Raw genomic sequence first — 20,869 nt, forward strand, 5'->3', positions numbered from 1 at the left:
TCTAGGTCATTTTCCTAAATTATCATCCATGCAAGATGTTCAGAAAGACTGTGAACGTTATTCACATAGTTTAGTTGCCCTTAAGGAAGAATTTGATCAACGCTTTCAAGATCTGACGGCACTAGACGGTGATTCTGATCTGTTCTCCTCTCCATATTCAGCGAATATTGAAGAGATTCGTCCTGAGCTGCAACTAGAAATTATTGACCTGCAGTGTGACAGAGAATACAGAGACAAATTTCAGAACAAGAAAAACATTTTGGAATTTTACAGACACTTCCCTCAGGATAGATTTCCTCATTTGCACAAACTGGCGGCTACAATAATATCAGTGTTCGGTTCCATGTATGTTTGTGAATAACTATTCTCTGCAATGAAATGTAACAAGACGTGCCTGAGAAACGCATTGTCTGATCGAAATTTAAATTGCACGCTGCGCCTACGATGCACAAGAACAATTACTCCGAACATAGACGCAATTGTAAAGGGCAAAAAGTACAAGATAACAGAGAATCCCACACTTCAGTGACACCTTTTATTGTGTAACAGTTCACAAATTAATACGAATGTAGAGACATACAGTAAGCTAATAAAATTATGTGGCACGTGTACATTCTCCTTTATTTGTTTCATTTGTCACAGTAATAATTTGTGAGTGATATCCCTGCAGGTGGCCACGGATTTACATTGACTGGCGGCAGCTGTTGTGTGCCCCACGTGACTCTCCCCACTCTCCGTTCTGGTCCGGTAGTGGGGTTAGCGTGCTCGCACTGCTCCGTGCTCGCGCCTTGCTGCTCACAGCTTGCTCCGCGAGCGTGTATGTTGTGAAGCCCTGGATTAAACAAACCTGTGACCATTCGTGCTGCCCTTCTTTGTATACATTCAATATCCGCTATTAGCACTATCTGCTACAAGTCCCACACCCATGAGCAATATTCTAGAACCGGTCACATGAATGATTTATAAGCAATCTCCTTTGTAGATTGATTGCACTTCTCCAGTAGTCCACCAACAAGCTGAAATCTACCAACTGCTGTACCCACGACTGAACCTATGTGATCATTCCATTTCATATCCCTGCAAAGTGTTGTGCCCAGGTATTTGTATGAGTTCCCCAATTCCAAAAGTGACTCATTGATATTATAGTCGTAGGATACTATGTTTTTTCATTTTCTGAAGTGCAAAATTTTACATTTCTGAATGTGTAAAGCAAGTTACCAATCTCTGCATCATATTAAAATCTTATCAAGATCTGACTGCATATTTATGCAGCTTCTCTCAGACAGCACTTCATTATAGGTAACTGCTTCACATGCAAAACCTCTTTTTTACTACACTCATGCTCATAAATTAAGTATAATTGCAGAATGCGGTGTCGCACAATGTGGTACTACACAAAACTGACGCTAATAGCATAAGCACATAGGGAACACACACAACACAGATCTGTAAGTCCACGGTATTGGTGATAAGTTGAGAAAATCGTCATGAAACATATGTGCTACAAAACTCCACTGTTTCCTGCACATGTACCCTGTCGGAGCTCCTGTTGTGTCCTAGGGGTCTGAAGACGTGCAGCGATACGTTGACCGAGAGCATCCCAGACGTGCTGAATGGGGTTTAGGTCTGGAGAACAGGCAGGCCACTCCATTCACCTGATACCTTCTGTTTCAAGGTACTCCTCCACAATGGCAGCTCAGTGGGGCCATGCATTATCATCCATCACGAGGAAGGTGGGACCCACTGCACCCCAGAGAAGGCGGACATACTGGTGCAAAATGACGCCCCGATTCACCTGACCTGTTACAGTTCCTCTGTCAAAGACATGCAGGGGTGTACGTGCACCAGTCATAATCCCACCCCACACCATCAAACCATGACCTCCATACAGGTCCGTTTCAAGGACATTAAGGGGTTGGTACCTAGTTCCTAGTTCACGCCAGATGAAAACCCAGCGAGAATCACTGTTCAGTCTATACCTGGACTCGTCTGTGAACATAATCTGGGACTACTGTTCCAGTGACCATGTACTGTGTTCTTGACACCAGGCTTTATGGGCTCTCCTGTGATCAGGGGTCAGTGGGATGTACCTTGCAGCTTTCCAGGCGAATAAACCATGTCTGTTCAGTCGTCTGTAGACTGTGTGTCTGGAGACAACTGTTCCAGTGGCTGCAGTAAGGTCCCAAGCAAGGCTACCTGCAGTACTCCGTGGCCGTCTGCGGATACTGATGGTGAGATATCGGTCTCCTTGTGGTGTTGTACACTGTGGACATTCTGTACTGTAGCACCTGGACACGTTTCCTGTCTGCTGGAATCATTGTCATAATCTTGATATCACACTTTGTGGCACACGGAGGTCCCTTGCTACGACCTGCTGTGTTTGACCAGCCTCCTGTCGCTCTAGTATTCTACCCCTCATAACGTCATCAATATGTGTTCTTTGAGCCAGTCACCATTAGCACGTCTGAAAATGTCTGCGCACTTACTTGCTGCACCATACTCTGACATGCACCAACACACCTCTGCATATGTGGACTGCTGCCAGCGCCACCATGCAATGACCGCAGGTCAAATGCACCGCGTGGTCATACCCCGAGGTGATTTAAACCTGCAAACCACCCACAAGAGCGTTGTTTCACCATGTAACAGCATTATCCTTAATTTATGAGCATAAGTGTATTAATATTGTCTGATAGGTCTTTAGTACACAACATGAACAGCAAGGGTCCCGACACACTTCCCTGGGGCACACTCGAAGCTACTTCTACATCTGACAATGACTCTCCATTCAAGATAACATGCTGTGTCGTCCCTACCAAAAAGTCCTCAATCTCGTCACAAATTTCACTTGATACCCCATATCATGATAATTTTGACAAATAAGTGTAGATGTGGTACTGAGTCAAATGCTTTCCAGACATCAAGAAACACTGAATTTACCTGGTTGCCTTGATCCATAGCCTGCAGTATATCATGTGAGAAAATTGCGAGTTGGGTTTCACATGATCAGTGTTTTCGAAATCCATGCTGATTGGCACTGAGGAGGTCATTCTGTTCAAGAGACCTCATTATGTTTGAGCTCAGAATATGTTCTAAAATTCTACAACAAATCGATGTCCGGGATATTGGATGGATCACTTCTACGACTCTTCTTGTAAGCAGGTGTGACCTGTGCCTTTTTCCAAGAAGTGGGCCTAGTTTTTTGTTTGAGGGATCTACAGTAGATTATAGTTAGAAGAGGGGCTAACTCAGCCACAAATTCAGTATAGAATCTGACAGGTATTCCACTGGAGCTTTGTTCAGTTTTAAAGATTTCAGCTGTTTCTCAACACTAGTGACACTAATACTTATTTCATTCACCTTTTGGGTAGGAGAGTTAAACTAGGGCAATTCTCTTGGGTTTTCCTTTGTAAATGACCATTTGAAAATGGCATTAAGCATTTCAGCTGTACCTTTGATACCCTCAGTTTCAGTTCCTTTCTCATTCGCTAACGAACTTTGATGCCACTAACAGCCTTTACATACGACCAGAATTACTTTGGGTTCTGTGAAAGATCACTTGACAATATTCTGCTACAGTAGTCATTGAAGGCATCATGCATTGTTCTCTTGTCAGCCAAATGCATTTCACTCAACATCTCATCTGAAGCTTTTAAAAATTTCTGATTCGTACAGTTTGTTATGCAGACCTTGTAGATGTACAATAGCATAGTTAAGGTTTCAGTAGATTCTAGGATTTGCCCACTGAATGTACAGCCTTTATGAACATTGTTTAATGTGCACAGTCCAGTCTAAATATCTACAACAGAAATATGACTCAGCCACTTGTATTTCTTCTGATTAGTGTTGGCATCTTAGCTACTTTTTTTTACAGGTACAAGAATAATACATACCGGGCAAATGTCGCTGTTGTGACATCAGCAGATGAGGTTACAAATTTCTGCAAGAGAGTCTGCCGGCGACTGCAAGTCTGCCCATATTTGTTTGGACCGATAGCCATTGGAGAAAATGTATGCCCTGAGAAATGTAACACTCAGTCTAAAACAAAATTTAGTAAGTAGTCACAATCTTTCTTATTCATGTTATTGTGAATAGTTGGAGACATAGAAGTGTGATTCCGGGTGAAACATTACACCAGACTGCTGTAAATTTTGCATGTACTGTTGGTGAAGGAACACCATTCGTAGAGTGAAGATTTACTTCTTGTTGACAGTTTTTGTAGTATTTTAATGTAAACACTGTTCAGAACATCTTTCAACAGTGTTTTTATAGCAATATGTTCTTGGAGGATATCTTTGTTTTAAGAAGTTCTCTGTTTCAGCGCACTATTGGGTGCACGGAAAGCGAAAAATTGGACGCCCAAAGGGTGAAGCGAGTATTGTAGTGCCACGGCCTAGGAAGCGTCGTGGACGGGTAGCTGCAAGGATCAATGCAGCGTGGCGTAAACTTACCTCCACTGCCTCCAATTCATCTCAGCTTCTGTCTCATGAATCACTGCAATCTACAGTCACTAAGACACAGCAGCAAGCTGAAGGTACACAGTTATATTAGCATAAGTGGATATTGTATTTGTAAACTTGATAGTAAATACCATATGGAGTTCTTGAAAAAGTTTACAGTTGTGTGGTTTCTTTGTTTGTCATCTTGTATCCTCCTACAACCACTCAAGTTCGACACCATCCTATACGCTATAGCATAATCAGCATACAACTGCAGTTTCGTGTCCACCAGATCATTTATGCATGTAAAGAATAATAGTGGTCATGCCACACTTCTCTGGGGACTCCGGAGGATACCCTCTTCTCTGTCAAACGCTTGGTGTCTAGGACAACATACTGGGTTCTATTACTTAAGAAGTATTAGAGCCACTCACATATCTGGGAACCTATTGCTTATGCTCATACCTTCGTTAACAGTCTGCAGTGGGGCACCATATCAAATGCTTTCCAGAAATGTTAAGTATGGACTCTGCCTGTTGACCTTCATCCATAGTTCGCAGTATCTCATGTGAGAAAAGGGCAAGCTGAGTTTCGCCCGACATTTGTTTTCTAAAAACTTGCTGATTCATGGACATAAGCTTTTCAGTCTCAAGAAAATGTGTTATATTTGAACGGATAATGTATTCAAGGATTCTGAAGAAAACTGATGTTAGGGGTAATGGTCTGTAATTTTGCAGGTCTGTTCTTTTACCCTTATTGCGAGGGTAATCCCAAAACTAAGGTCTTCTATTTTTTAATAAGTACATCGAGGTGTTTATTTCTACAATAGTTTACATCAGTTTACAGCTTGAACATTTAGCTGTTTTTTGACACAATCACCATTTCTGTCGATCCATTTTTGTAGACACTGTTGCAGTTTTTGTATGCCCATGTCATACCTGCTCGCCGCCATGCTGTTCAGAAAGTTATGAACCTATTCTTTCACCTCATCATCAGAGCTGAATTGCTTTCTGGCCAAATGTTCTTTTAACCTAGGGAACAGGTGATAGTCACTGGGCGCCACGTCAGGACTATTGGGTGGGTGGGTGATTATGCTCCACTGAAATTGTTACAGGAGAGCAATGGTTTACCGAGCGATGTGTGGGCAAGCGTTGTCATGGAGAATGTGTGCGCCCTTACTCAACATTACTCTTCTCCAGTTCTGAATTGCCTGTTTGAATTTTTTCAGAGTCTCATAGTACCTGTCAGCGTTAATTGTGGTCCCAGCAATTCAGCTCCGGTGATGAGGTGAAAGAAGAGGTTTATAGCTTTCTGAACAGCATGGCAGCAAGCTGGTATGACAGGGGCATACAAAAACTGCCACAGTGTCTACAAAAATGCATCGACAGAAATGGTGATTATGTCGAAAAATAGCTAAATTTTTCAAGCTGTAAACTGATGTAAACCATTGTAGAAATAAACAGGTCTATGTACTTATAAAAAAATAGGAGACTTTACTTTTGAGATTACCCTTGTATATACAGGAGTCACCTGCACTTTTCCAATTGCTTGGGACTTGGTACTGGAAGAGAGATTCACAATAAATGCAAGCTAAGTAAGAGGTCAGCACTGTAAATACCCTTTGTAGAACTGAATTGGTATTCCATCTGGACTTGCAACTTAGTTGTTTCCAAATCTTTTAGGTGTTTCTCTATGGCAGATATGCTTATTACTGTGTCACTCCATACAGGAGTCAGTTCATTGGTCAAAAGAAAGCATGTTTATACAATTCTCCTGCTTGAACAATTTCTTAAACTTGAAATTTAAAACTTCAGCTTTCATTTTGCTACCTTAAGCTGCCACATAAGACTGGTCAACGACTGACTAGATGGAAACCGTAAAACCAGCAACTACTACCTTACTTGCCTTTGTCACAATAACTTGATGGACAACAGTTTACAAGTGTTGAAGAACTCAAGATTACCATTGTCTGTTGGTTCAATTCCAAACTTCTATGCAGAAGGGTTCAAGAACGTAATGTAGCATTATGAAAAGTACTTAGAAACTTAATGATGATTTCAAGGGAAAGTAAAGTAGGTTTGTAGGGAACCAAAACTGTCAATGCCTCATACATTTGTCACGGATTGTCTATGCAAAAGATTTGAGAAGCTAGTGCAACATTATGAAAAATACTTAGAAGTGTATGGCAGTGTAATGGAAAAGTGAAGTAGATTTGTAGGCAACCACAATTCTCTATAATTCTTCTTTCCTGTGAATATAAACAAGGGGTAGTCATAAAATTTTAATTATTAGCTAAAAAAATTAAGTTATGTAATTTACTTTTTGTTGTTTTGTTGGTACAAGCCCTAGTTCTCATACACATTGAAATCTTCACTTCACAGTACCGTAGCACAGCAGTAGAGGAGCCAAAATAAAATGATGCAGTCATTAATAAAGTGGAGTATTATATTCTAATTCATTTTCTGTGTTGAAGAAGAATAATGCTACAGCAGCCCATTCTGATTTGGTGGAACCGTGTTACAATAATGCACCATGGTATGACACCGTGGTTAGGTGGTGCAGACACTGAGAAGAGCCATGAACCGCGGGAAAACTGCACAAAGACTGGTGTATCACAACCAAGGTAGTAATGGAAAAAGTGAAAGTCAGCCATGATCTAGTTTTCAACATCTTTCACAATGGAAAAAGGGAAAATTAGTCATGGACCAGCTTTCAACATCTTTCACGAACATTTGGATATGAGGAAGATTGCTGCCTGTTGGGTTCCATGACTCCTCACACCCATTCAAAAGGGCCATGAAACCCAGGTAACAGGAGAAATGTTGCAGCTGTGTGAGGCAAATCGAGGTCAGTTCTTTAGCCACATTATCTCCATGGTTGAGTGCTGAGTGTTCGAGTATGACTGTGAGAAAAAGCAGCTAATCAAACCATGGAAACATTTAAATTCACTCCCACCTAACAAAATCCACTAACTCAACAATCCGACACAGTGAACTTGAGTATTTTTTGGGACTGCCATTATGTGGTGCCAACAGATTAAGCTCATAAAGAGGCAAATTGACATAGGAACATAGTCCCAAAATCTCCTTATGAAGTTAAAAAAGACTAGAAAGACATTGTTATGAGAAGTATTCAAGGGGATGTTTTTGCTCTGCAACAATGCACCAGCTCATTTTGCACAGGGCACAGGTACACATGCTGCTCCTTCAAGCTAAACAAATTTTACCTGAAACCCATATTCTCCTGACGTGGCAAACAATGACTTCTTGCTATTTTCCAGATGAAGAAGTTATAGTTTGGTAGGCATTTCCAGAATTAGAACCAAGGTCTCTGCTAAGTCATCCATTGCTAGGAAAAATGTGTCCTATTGAAGGGTGGTTGCGTAAAGAAGAGCTAGCACCATCAACAAGTTTCGTAGCTCCACTTTGATTTTTTTTTTAAGTTGAGTAATGAAACTTTGTGACTATGCTTCGTTTACAGTATTGCAGTGTTTTTGTTGTTAAGAAGAATGATGTAATGTTTCTTAGGGCATGCAAATGTCCTCCACTGTACAGAAATTATATAATGTGTGTACAAGTACAGGTTGTGATACAGGAACGACGACATGTGGAAGTTCAGGGTTGGCCGCGGATCTGGCATGGATAGCTGAAGTGGTTAAGGTGACTAACCCCCAGTGGCGACCGCTGAGGCATTCCATTGGCAGCGCCCAAAAAAATAAAATATAAAAAAACCTTTGTTTGGTAGCGTCGAACGTATTATTGAATTTTGTCAATAATTCATATGTTTCGTAAGTAATTATATCAAACAAAACATGTAGAGAAACAGAAATAAACACGTTTTACAACAGCGCCCTTCTCATGCACAATAAAAGTTTCCCGCATGTCTGCATGAGATATAAAACATAATACCAACTCCGAAAAACTCTCTCACACGCACAAATGTACGCTTGCGCACACGCATATCAATAGCACAATTCTTCATTGCTGACAGGGTACGTGTGAACACTTTTACGTGGCAGTTGTAAGTAGGTGGTGGTTTGATGTATGTGCTTAAGATACTGGTGGAGATCGGGCCTGAAATACCGCGTTAACAACACTGTCAACCTCATCTAACAGTTGTGCTCTAGCCATTACCAAATGGTGTATGTGCTCCACTTTGTTTTGAGTGGTGCTTGCTGTTCTGCTACAACATGAGTGCCACTACTAGGAATAGTAGAGCATGTATAAATTACTCGAACTTGTAATCAGGATGTTGCGAAGCAAATTTAATCAAATTACCAACATTTAAAACTAACAGAATTTTACTCACCAAAAGCAGCATCTCCATGACTTTGGGAAGACATCTTCAAAAAATTAGTAGGAACCGTATTGGAAATCCATTCATCGCTCCTTCTTGTTGACAAATAAATCTGTCACTCTTAAATTGAGATCTTCAATTTTACACATGAATGACTTTTTACAGGATAGCAACCCTAAGGCACTCAGTTGTCCTTCTCTCATAGTTTTCCGTAGAAACATTTTAATTCTCTTGAGCATTGAATACCACCACTTAGCATTTGATGTCAACTAGGCATCGTGATTAGCAATTTCAAAACTTTAACTGTCTCTTCGAATGTGTCACAAAGTCCTCTAGAATCAGTTAAAGAAGCGATCCTGTGCCAGAAACTGCTCTCAACTCAGGCATAGCATAGAAGAATTGAAGCTCACCCTTCAAATTTCTTTTTTCCAGAAATGTATATGTATCTGTAATTTCAAGGAATTTGTCTGAAAAATTTGTGCTGTATTTGTCAAACTGATTTACGTCAAATAAGATGGCTGCAGTGAGGTATCCAGTGAAATGAAAACGTAATTTGATTTCAGAAAGGATGGCATCGCACATGTCCAAAGCATCTCTTTTCTTTTTTGTTCTCATCAAGAGTCCATGGCTTCTTGGCAGGCATTGTTTCGTCATTTTCGAAACTAATGTCATTAAGGATGGAGTCAATGTCATCTCTGAGGCTTTGCGTTACCTCTTCAAAGCTCTGGATGTCCTGTTTTGCTTTGGTCATTTCATTTATCTTCTTCTGAAGTTGACTAAAAAGTTCTTCTGCATGAGGAATTATCTTATAGAAAAATGTTAGCCAGAAAATGAATTCATTGTGTTCCAGTCTTTGTTTGTATGGACCAGCTTTTTCAATAGTAGAAGATAATTTCATACTCTCGCTTGTTTCAATGACTTCCATAACAGTTATAAGATCTTCCCTGTTTTCAAAAACATCTTTTACTACTCTCGAGTGGTAATGCCATCTCATGACACACACAAGGGGCAAGCGTTTTTGAATAACGCCATGCACCACTTTTGATCTCTGTGGTGAGTTAGAAAAGAAAGAAGAAATTCCTGAAAGATGCGATTAACAGAGGCTGCCATAGACATAATAAGTTTTAACTGATTCGCATAACAATAGATGTAGTTTGTATTTGGGTATTTGTGTTTAATTAATTCCTGAACCCCATTTGACTTGCCACTCATAATGTTTGCACCGTTGTAACTCTGAGCTATTAGTTTTGCTCGGTCATTGCCAATTAATGGTTGAATTTCTTTCAGAATACTCTCAGCTATAGTATGAGTATTCTGACTTTCTGGATTAATGAAGTTCCAAAATCTTTCAACAGGTTTTCCCTTAACAACATAACGCAACATGCAACATAATAACATAATCAGCATGTTTTATTTCCTTATGAACTTCATCATGGTACACTTCCAGCATGCATTGAAGTAGTTCGTTCTGATCAGTCTTAGAAATGCCGTTGAATACTGATGCTTGACTGAGATGAACTTTAAGATCTTTAACCAGCTCTGCACTGAATTGAATTAGCTCACGAAAAACCACCTTATTTCGAGAGGCATTATATATATATATATATATATATATATATATATATATATATAGCATATTCTAACATGATTGCTTGAATTTTGTGTGTGTGTTTGTTAGTGTCTCTATCAACATACCAACGGTTTCGTTTGGTAAGTTACATCATCTTTGTTTTTAGATATTTTTTTCCCACGTGGAATGTTTCCCTCTATATATATATATATATATATATATAAAATAGAGGGAAACATATATATATATAATAAAAAATAGAGGGAAACATATATATATAAAATAAAAAATAGAGGGAAACATTCCACGTGGGAAAAAAATATCTAAAAACAAAGATGATGTAACTTACCAAACGAAAGCGTTGGTATGTTGATAGAGACACTAACAAACACACACACAAAATTCAAGCTTTCGCAACCCACGGTTGCTTCATCAGGAAAGAGGGAAGGAGAGGGAAAGACGAAAGGATGTGGGTTTAAGGGAGAGGGTAAGGAGTCATTCCAATCCCGGGAGCGGAAAGACTTACCTTAGGTGGAAAAAGGGACGGGCATACACTCGCGTGCACACACACACACACACACACACACACACACACACACACATATTCATCCACAAATCTACAGACACAAGCAGACATTGTAAGACTAGATTACAAGAAGTTTGCGCTGTGATGTATTCTAACATGATTGCTAGATGTCAGATCTTGCTTCAATAGGTTCTGCAGTTTACTGCTCTCTGGCAGAAGGATTGTAAAGCTCTGAGTCAGAACAGCTGTGGCTCCATCCCCGCCCTAAGAAGCGTGTAGAAACCAACGACCGAGCCTTTCATACAGGGCTTATGAGCACAGACGGTGCCAATCTGCAGTTGGCTCCAAGCTTCAGAAAACTACCAAGCGAGTGCGCGCAGCGAAACGCACCTCTTCAAATCAGAAAATACGTTCTCCGAAACAATATTTGATGCGCAATTTGCACAGATTTCTCTTTCTTTCTTTTTCATACAAATGTGCAACGACACAGTGGCACTACCTCAGAAGCCGCCCCTGGTACTCACATAAAATGGGAAATCCCAGTTCAAGTATTGACCTAGCACAAATTTTCATTGTCGTCATTCTCTTATACAGCTGATGGTTATTCATATTCGCAATTGCGAATACATTTCATGCACTCTTCATATGTCTGTGTGTGGAAGGGGCGCGGGGTTTGACCAGAAAGCCCCAAATTTTTGTATACACACTGTACATTAATCACAAATCAATTAAACAGGTAGGTCCTTCATAATCACATTTGTATTTTCTATCCGCTATAAGTTTTTCACTTTCCAGCTCATGAGAAGAATCATAATCTTTACATCAGTGTTTGTACACTCATCTAGTGCCCTGTCATTATTCAAGAGTCCTTCAAGTTCTAAATTTGACAAGCAATGTAGAAGAGTCACATTATCAGAATTTCAAGTTTTATACATTTTGCATATATATGAATGCATGTAATGGGCATCTGTGTCATTGAGAAACAACTGAAAGAGTCAAAAACAGAGGACTGTCAAAGTCTGGATGGAATCACAGTTCAGTTTTGCAGAGTGTACTCTTTGGCATTGGCCCCTTGTTTAGCTTACATTTATAGTAAATCTCTCTCCCAGTGCAAAGTACGAAGTGATTGGGAAAAAGTGCAATTTACTTCTATATAGAATAAGGGTAATAGAACATACCTGTAATATTACAGTGTTATATCTTTAATATCGGTTTGTTGCAGAATTCTTGAGCTTATTCAAAGTTTGAATACAATAAACTTCCCCAAGACAGAAAACCTTCTGTCCACAAATCAGCACTGATTTAGAGAGCATTACTCATGCAAAACTACACTTGCACTCTTCTCACATGATATCGTGCAAACCATGCCTGGAGGGCAACATGGAGGTTCTGTATTCCAGAATTTCCAGAAATTGTTTGACACAATGCCACGTTGCAGACTGTTAATGATGGTCCAAACATACAACATAGGTTCTCAGGTTTAAGTACATTCTCTCTGGCAGTGAGTATTCATTAGAGACAAAAGTATAATCAGGAGTTCCCTGTGGAAGTGTAATAGGACCATTCTTGTTTACTAACTAGCGAGCCATCCAGGCTTTGTACAGGTAGTGCTATGTATCTGTGGCCAGTCAACTTGTCTGGTATAGCAATAATTTTGTTTTTTATTGGTCAGCACTAAGATTTATGTTTAAAATTCAGAGAACAGTATTATGTAGCTAAATACCATCACCTCCATACAACTTACCACAACCCACCTAACAATGTGAGCAGGGCATCAAAGTTGCCACACTGCTGCGGCTGCCCATTTGTCGGCAGGGTGGACAGCAGTCCATTTTGTGTCCAAACTGGCTATGAGAGCCAGCCACTGGCTGGCAGTCATCACCCTGCCCTGCTCCCGATGCTTCAGGTGGTGTAGTAGCTCGCAGCTCCCACCATTGTCATGAGATGTCACTCCAAACACCAATTAAATATGGGACAGATGAAATTCATGTCCTCTGAGAATTTAGCAATGCAATGCAAGTATCAATATCCCTATAGTAGTTCCTGAGATAAGTGTTCATGTAAGATGGATTAAAGGCAATGGGGACTTTAATTCATAATAAGTATGGAAGGAGAATATATGTGTTGATATATAGATTCTGGGAATAATAATTTCGTATGTCCCAGTGGCATGCTGGAAGTCTTTCAGTTGGATGTTACTTTGGTGACTTGTGTGTCCTAACATACCCCAATTATCCAATTGAGGAAGGCAACCTACAGTCTAGTGTAGAATTTGAACCTTGTTTCATTTATGTTGAATCTGCGCCTCAATGAAAGGTGAATGCTGGGTTGAAACACAGGGTGTAAAATTCATGCTCCTCCTGGGATTTGATCCTGCAATCTTGTGGCTTCCAAGCACGAACTGTGCCACTACACCGTCAAGCCCAATATGGATTTTGGTCAAGCTTCACTGCTTTCTAAAATTGTGTTGGCCGTACCACTAGGTTGTATTAGCATCATTTTCACAGTGGTGGCTTTAATTCTTTATATTTCAGTCAGTTTCCATGATACATGTATAAATTTTATACACAAACCTTTTTTGTGAATCAGCCTATCTATTAGTTGGAAAGGAACAAAATCCCTACAGTAATTTCCAAGATTACCCCTTATATACAGACAGAATGCACAACACAGGACTTTAATTTATATATGTATAGATATATTAGTGAAAATAACCAATCTTCGAATATGCAATATGATTCGATAGATAAAAAATCTGTTCACCTAGCAATGGCTGGAGAAAGCACATACAAAGATTAAGGAAATGTGCAAACTTTTGGAGCCAGTGGCTCCTTCTGGCAAAAGGATTGAAGGGGAAGGAAGAGAGATGAAGGAAAAGTAATGGCGAGGTTTAGAAAATGGGGAGAGTTACAGAAAAGTCGCCTGACCTGGGGTTCTGGGTGACATTCTAACTCTCCCCATTTCCCAAACCTCACCAGTCATATCCCTTCATCCCCCTTCCTTCCCTTTCACCATTCGCCAGAAGTAGTAGCCGCTTGATCCTTAATCTTGCACACTTCCTTAAACTTTATGTGTGTCTTCTCCTGCCACTGTTTGATGAGTATATTTTTTGTCTATTCAGTTAATCAGTTGGAATTGATAGATGAAGATGATCGGACAGATAGGGTGAGCAGCAGTTTTGGAATGTTTGCTGATGATGCTGTAATGTACAGGAAAGTGTTGTTGAGGGACTGAAGGAGAATGTAAGATGAATTAGACAGAACTTCTGTTTCGGTGATGAATGGCAGCTTGCTCAGAATGTAAATAAACAATCCTGTAATGTTCAAATACAGTGTTAGTGGTGTGCTGCTTGATAGTCACATCGATTAAATAACTAGGTGTAGTGTTGCAAAGGGACGTTCAATGGAATGAGCATGCAATATCAGTAGTAGTGAAAAGAAATGGTTTACTTTGGCTTATTGAGAGAATTGTAGGAAAATTTAGCTTACCTGTAAAGGAGAGTGCATGTGGAACACTTGTGTGACCCATTCTTGAGTACTGCTCGAGAGTTTGGGACACTAAACACTTGAGCAATTTAGAGGCATGCTGCTAGATTTCTTACTGGTAGCTTTGGTCAACAAATAAGGGGTAAGGAAATGATACATGAGCTGAAATGGGAATCTGTGGAAGAAAGATGGCATTCTTTTCATGAAACACTATTGAAAAAGTTTAGAGAACTGGCATTTGTGATTGTACCACCGCATACATACATCTCACGTAAGAACTGAAAAGACTAGATGAGAGAAATTATGTCTCTTACCGAGTCATGTAGACAGTCTTGTTTCCCTTGTTCAGATTGCGCGTGGAACATGAAAGGGAGTGACTAATACTGGTACAAGGTAACCCCCACCATGCACTATATGGTAGCTTGCAGAGTATGTCTGTAGGTGTAGAAAGAACAAGAAATAACAGTTACCAACATGGCAGCTGACAGAACAAAACACCCTCAACAATACTTCCAGTACACACATAATTCATGCAATTCTGATGCACTTTGTGAGATTTTTGCACACACATTGAACACAAATATTGAATGAAGAACATCTGCTAACTATTAACCAAGATCAGAGATATTCTGACAATACAAGCCACTATTCTCACAACCCATAAACATAAAACACCCTTTTAGTGACAACTAAATTCAAAATAAAGTATGTATACTGTGTGTCTTTAGAGTACAAGGTTTAAATGTGGTCACTGTATCTACTATGTCTGGAAGCCCTAATATATTAATCTTAGTATGGCATATCTAAGACCTTTTTAACTCAAACCCAGACCCTAGCACTTCACAGTCCATGCTCTTACCAACTGAGCTTAGTTTGATGTCAATTGTAACATAGCTATAATTGTGGTATCTTGCTTTGATGTGGAATGTCTTGTTTGATTTATGAATACAAGACTTTTCTCAACTATGCAAACAAGACTTATACATAAACGAAAATAACCAACTTTTGAATATATAATGTAACTGGGCAAGTAGAAAATCTACTCACAAAGCGGGCGCGTGTGTGTGCCGGGAGGGGGGGGGGGGGGGGGGGGGTGTTTGTGCACATGCACACGGGCATGCACGATCGCGTGGGTGCCAGTGCCTTTGCATCTGTGCATATTTTGCTTTTGCTGCCCTTGTAAAAAAGGGATATTTTCTGTATGCGTTTTAACAAAATTTCACAAAATTGCTAAAATATTCATAATTTCTTTGGACAGTCATAATGGATACACTTCCTTGGCCTCAGCTGATGTAGTCTGTCCTGTCCTGTATACTCTGGGCTATGAAATACAACCTCTGCATAAAATATCCATTGTTCTCACTATGCAATATTGTACAGTGATAAGACATTGGACTTGTTTTTGGGAGGATGGTGCTTCAATACTCCTAATAATTAGTGCAATATTTATTTTGGAGTCAGTAGAACACAATTCCAGTAGCAGGTAGCATAGTGGGACATACTTGTAGAGATCGCTAGTTGAATCATCTTTCCTCTGCTTCATGAAACACTTGATAATAATTAGAGCACTTGCATTCAGCATTCAACTCTTCAGTGTGGGGTAATCGTGGAGAAAGCTTAGGTATGTCTGGCCCATGATCCTAAACACTGCTGCCAAAACAGTGTGTACCATTTCATTTGATGTGGACAATGTGCAAATATGCATCACTGTGGAGCATAAGCATATCCAGCTCAGTTTACTTCCATAGCAATCAACTATGGATGTCAACAAATACTTCTGTCTTGAACTTGTCAGCCATAATTAATGACCACAATGTTTCGGATGTTGGTTAAATATTGTAAGGAAAGTTCTGGCAGAATGTCAGTAATTTAGGAGTAAAGGAAACCAGTCACCAAACAAACAGCACAGGTGTTGAATTGTCAGTTGGGGGGGAGTGGAGGGGGGTAATGATTAAAGTGTCAGGTGAGATGGGAATTGGAATGGGGTGGAGCAGGAAGTGGGGGGAGATGGCGTGGTAGCTAGCTAGTGGTGGGAGGTGTGTGTGCAGAACAGGGATGCAAAGGGGGGGGGGGGGGTTGTCACTATGCACATGCACTGGAGCCAGTGAGTTTGTGAGGCACACGGTGATGATGGTGTTGAGACATCGATTGGGGGATGGGGTAATAGGACAGAGGAGGTGGAGGTTGTTGGGCAGAGGGTGTGGATCCTGTGGACTAGTAGAGATTGAGACCAGGAGCATTAAGGGAGTGAAGGATATGTTACAAGGATAACTCCTATCTGTGCATTTCAGAAAAACTGACGCTGGGGAAAATGATCCAGGTGGCATGGGTTGTGAAGTGGCTATTGAATTCAAGATCCTGTTTTCAGCCACGTGTTCCGCCACTAGTCAGCTCTGCCATTGGCCACTGTTTGGCGATGGCTATTCATTCTGGTGATCATCTGGTTGGTGACTGTACCCACATAAAAAAAGTGCAGAAATTTCAGCAGTAGAGATGGTATGTTACAAGACTGCTGTTACAGGTGACTCTTCCTCTGGTGGGATAGGATAAGCGTGTGACGCTACCAGAGTAGGATGTCCTGGGCAGGTGAATCGTGGAGGTCTCCCGCAGCAATATGACACCTGTGCCAAGAGGTTGGGAATGGACCAGGATGTTGTATAGGTTGGGTGGACAGTGGAATACCACTTTAGGAGACATGGGAAGTATCATGGGCATGGTGATAGATTTCTGGCCATAATAATAGATAGTCAGTGCTCTGACAAAGGATATGGTTCAGATGCCGCAGTTTGGGATGATATTCAGTGATGAGAGGGGCACTCCTTTCCAGAGGGTAGTGCTTCTTTGCAGCTAGTTCTTAGGTGTATTAGGAAGATTAGGGTATGTGAGGGTGTAGTGCAGAAAATTTGTTTCTGAACTGGGTTTCAGGGGTAGTGCATGTCTGTGACAGCATTTGTGAGACCTTCAGCATATTCATCATGCACCGTCCAAAGCCATTGGCTCTGGTACCTGTGCACCCACTGCCTACCTCTCCAGTATTTGTATACCACACACCTGTTTCTTTCCTCCAATGCACTAGCTACCCATCTCCTAACCCTTCTCCAGCTTTCCACATTGTCCTCTCTCTACCTACCCTACTTGACACAACCCATCACCCCAATCCACCTGCCAAGCTGGCACAACTGTCATTTATGTGTGTGTGTGTTTGGGGGGGGGGGGGGGGCAACATTTCTACTATGTGGTGAGTGGTAAATTATTGGATGTTGCGTAACTTGTCTATCTTTGTTTCCAATTCTCCTGTTTCCATGCATAAATGAACAGAGACTATGGCACAAGTTTATTCCTCAGTCATGATATGACCGCATATACCATCCCCAACTATCTTATATCAACAAAGAATCCTCTGAGTATCACCATATGGAGATTGCTTAGTTTCATATACTTACTGCCACAACTTCCCAGAAATGCATGTGCAGATTAATACTATTTTGTGCTGGTACTACGTACTTCATACAACATTTTGCTGCCAACAAGTGAACAACTTCTCCAAATAACAGCCAACCATGTCTATGTTTCTTCTGAATATTCCCTACAGTCCCTTACTTACCCTCCTAACACTGCCAAACTTCTCTTCCATTACGTGTACCTTGTTTTTTTTTTTTTTTTTTTTTTTTTTTTTTTTTTTTTTTTTTTTTTTTTTTTTTTTTTTTCCTCTCTACTGTTATATAATAATTACAAAGGAAATACATTGAAGATTTATAAAGATTTGTTTGCCCCATTTTGTGCACCAAGCATACTTAATTTTCTGTTACATGTGGACAGACAAAACAATACGGGAATCATCAAATACTTCAGACACTGGCACCATCATCAATTCAGATACTTCAGTGCCGAAGAAGGATTTGAAGACTCCAACTGCACCTGGAAATCACCACCAAACATCATCTTCCATAAGGTAAGTTGGAATTGTAATTTATCTGACAAATCAGCAGCAATGGTAAGTAATGTTGTGATTTACGATAAGCTATGGCAGAGCAGGGGTTCAAGTGAGAAGCAGACTTAAGTGTCATGAAAACTTAATCAGCACATACTGAAAGGTTCTGTATGACACAATACCAATACAACATATGACAAGGATAGACTGCTACTCATCACATATAGGTGTTTAGTAACAGACAGGCACATTAAAAGAAGAGCTGCTGGATAATATCTCAACATCTCCTCTTTATAGAGAGTAGCAATCAGTCCTTTTTGATTGTTGTTAATCCATCCCAGATTTTTCATTGTTTGGCTGATAGAATTACAAATAGCGTAAAATTTAGACAATATGTGCCATTTACTTAGGAGATATCTTTGTTAGTGACATATTTTTGCTAGCAACTTACAAGCTTTCAGTAAGAACACTGTAGTTAAAATTATTTGAAATCAAGTATACCTGTAGTGTTATCACCACCACCACAACCACTCCCACCCCCCCCCCCCTCCCGCCCCCCCCACCCCCCCACCCTGCGGACTCCTTTCTCTTTTCAGTGCTCAAGGGATGAACATGTATTCTGTCTTCAGGGTGGAACTGAAAATTGAGGAAAGAGAAGCTGTGGAAGGAAAAGCTGAAGTACTCAGTTACCATATAAATTTACAGCACCATGAGGATAATGGAATATGCTAATTGAACCTCTGTGTCAGTGGTACTAGATCAATTTCTGATGAAAATAGTATAACAATTAATATATAAAATCAAGTATTTACTTCATTTATTAGATCTGCAAGTGATTTAGTAAGTGTCATCAGTTACTGTCTACCAGCAAATGAGTACTTTGTAGCTGATCGTACCATCTAACTTTAACTGTATTAACAGTATTTTCATCACTGGCACCTATTCCATCAACATTTAAGGTAATGTTTTCCTTAGGATTGCACCATGCTAATCTATGCTATCTCTCTTAAGGAGTTTTCCACTATTTTGTTTCAACAGATTCTTTCATGACCCTCTTCACTTCTTTTAGTCTGTTCTGTAAATTTTGATTTTTGCTATCCTCACAGCTTTCTGTTACCCTTAATACATTTCATCATTTCACTTCAGATTGTGTTACATGAGGGACTTGCTCTCTTACATTGAATTCGTGTTCCTGCAAATCCAAAATTTAATCATTAGTTCTTTATATTGAGAATACTATGTTGCAGGTTGCTTGTACCTTCTCGAAGGAAAGAGAATGATTCGGAAGAAGATGAAATTGGCTATAACTCAAAGCATATTAAACTGTTTAATTATCATCTGAATTCCAATCCTTTATACTGGACAGAAGATGATTTACATCATTACCTGGTCTCTACTGGTGAATGTGCCCCAATTGCTGATAAATTTAAGGAAGAGGTAAGGTGTAAACATAGTTTAAGTAGGCTAGTTTAAGAACGACATGTATAATCTGATTTTCTAAGTTCATAAATTAGTAGCTTTTCATGCCCATTTCACACATAGTGAGAGCTACGCAGTACTACATCATTTGTGATGTAATCTACATAATACCAATGTTTAAGATAACACACCTCTATGCAGTGATGTTCTTCCACCAGTTCTTTTTATAGTCGTCTTATAATGGTATTGCAAATTACTTATGGAACAGATCTACTGTACTATCCACAGTAAACTGGTAGCAAATTTTTATAGTGTACAACAGTAATTTAAATTGGCCTTCAAAAGTACCAGTACAATAAATAATGTCAAGTAAGAGGAAATGAGCTAATATCTGAGATTTGCTCTACAAATCATTGTTCAGTTTTTTGTTAAAACTTGTGAGGATTCAGCCGGCCGGAGTGGCCATGCGGTTCTAGGCGCTTCAGTCTGGAACTGTGCGACCGCTATGGTCGCAGGTTCGAATCCTGCCTCGGGCATGGATGTGTGTGATGTCCATAGGTTAGTTAGGTTCAAGTAGTTCTAAGTTCTAGAGGACTGATGACCTCAGTGCTCAGAGCCATTTGAACCATTTTTGTGAGGATTCATCTAAAAAAATAAGAACTAGGAAAGGTGTCTGAGGTCTATGTGAATACATTCAGTGCCTGAGCGGCTCAAGTGCACGCAATAAATCTGCACACATAGTGAAAAGAATGCACTTGAAGTAATTTTTGCAGAAAACGGAATATCTAATAATGAAATTACTTATTATGATGATTTACAGGTATGCTCTAGCCAGAAATTGCAGGTGAGCAAAACATTGGAACACTAGAAGGAGAGTCGAGGGTATCGTAGAGACATAGACAGTACACAAAACTGGATTTCATTGCAGAACTTAGTGTAGATGTGACATTTAATATATGAGAAGTAAATACAAATTGTCCCTGATTGTTACAGGGAGATACAAGTTTCCTAGTAATATAGTTTATGATATATTACAAAATCTAGAGTGTTAAAAAGTCGAGAAAAGTAGCGCTGAATATTTTGAAAGATTGAAACAAGTCCAGTAAAAATGGATCCGGAAACATATTTTCTGAGACTCAAACGCTGATTCATAGGAAGGGCTGAAAGAAGTTTGGTTGCAATTAGTTAGTTACATGTTCCCTA

General features: G+C 39.9%; 1 protein-coding gene across 2 annotated transcripts in view; it reads left to right on the top strand.

The window, feature by feature from the left end:
- The window catches only part of LOC126484378 (scm-like with four MBT domains protein 2), a 194,327-nt gene that overhangs the window by 163,532 nt on the left and 9,926 nt on the right, over positions 1 to 20,869 (top strand). Inside the window, exons 11-14 of one of the 2 annotated variants that reach the window (XM_050107866.1) lie at positions 3,875 to 4,053; positions 4,322 to 4,534; positions 18,136 to 18,268; positions 19,495 to 19,684. In XM_050107866.1, coding sequence (XP_049963823.1) covers positions 3,875 to 4,053; positions 4,322 to 4,534; positions 18,136 to 18,268; positions 19,495 to 19,684 — 715 coding nt within the window. Of the gene's footprint in view, positions 1 to 3,874; positions 4,054 to 4,321; positions 4,535 to 5,667; positions 5,849 to 18,135; positions 18,269 to 19,494; positions 19,685 to 20,869 lie in introns of those variants that run through there. The other variant, XM_050107867.1, reaches the window with a different exon arrangement.

Source organism: Schistocerca serialis, chromosome 6, assembly GCF_023864345.2.
Source record: "Schistocerca serialis cubense isolate TAMUIC-IGC-003099 chromosome 6, iqSchSeri2.2, whole genome shotgun sequence".
Classification (NCBI taxonomy): Eukaryota; Metazoa; Arthropoda; class Insecta; order Orthoptera; family Acrididae; genus Schistocerca; species Schistocerca serialis.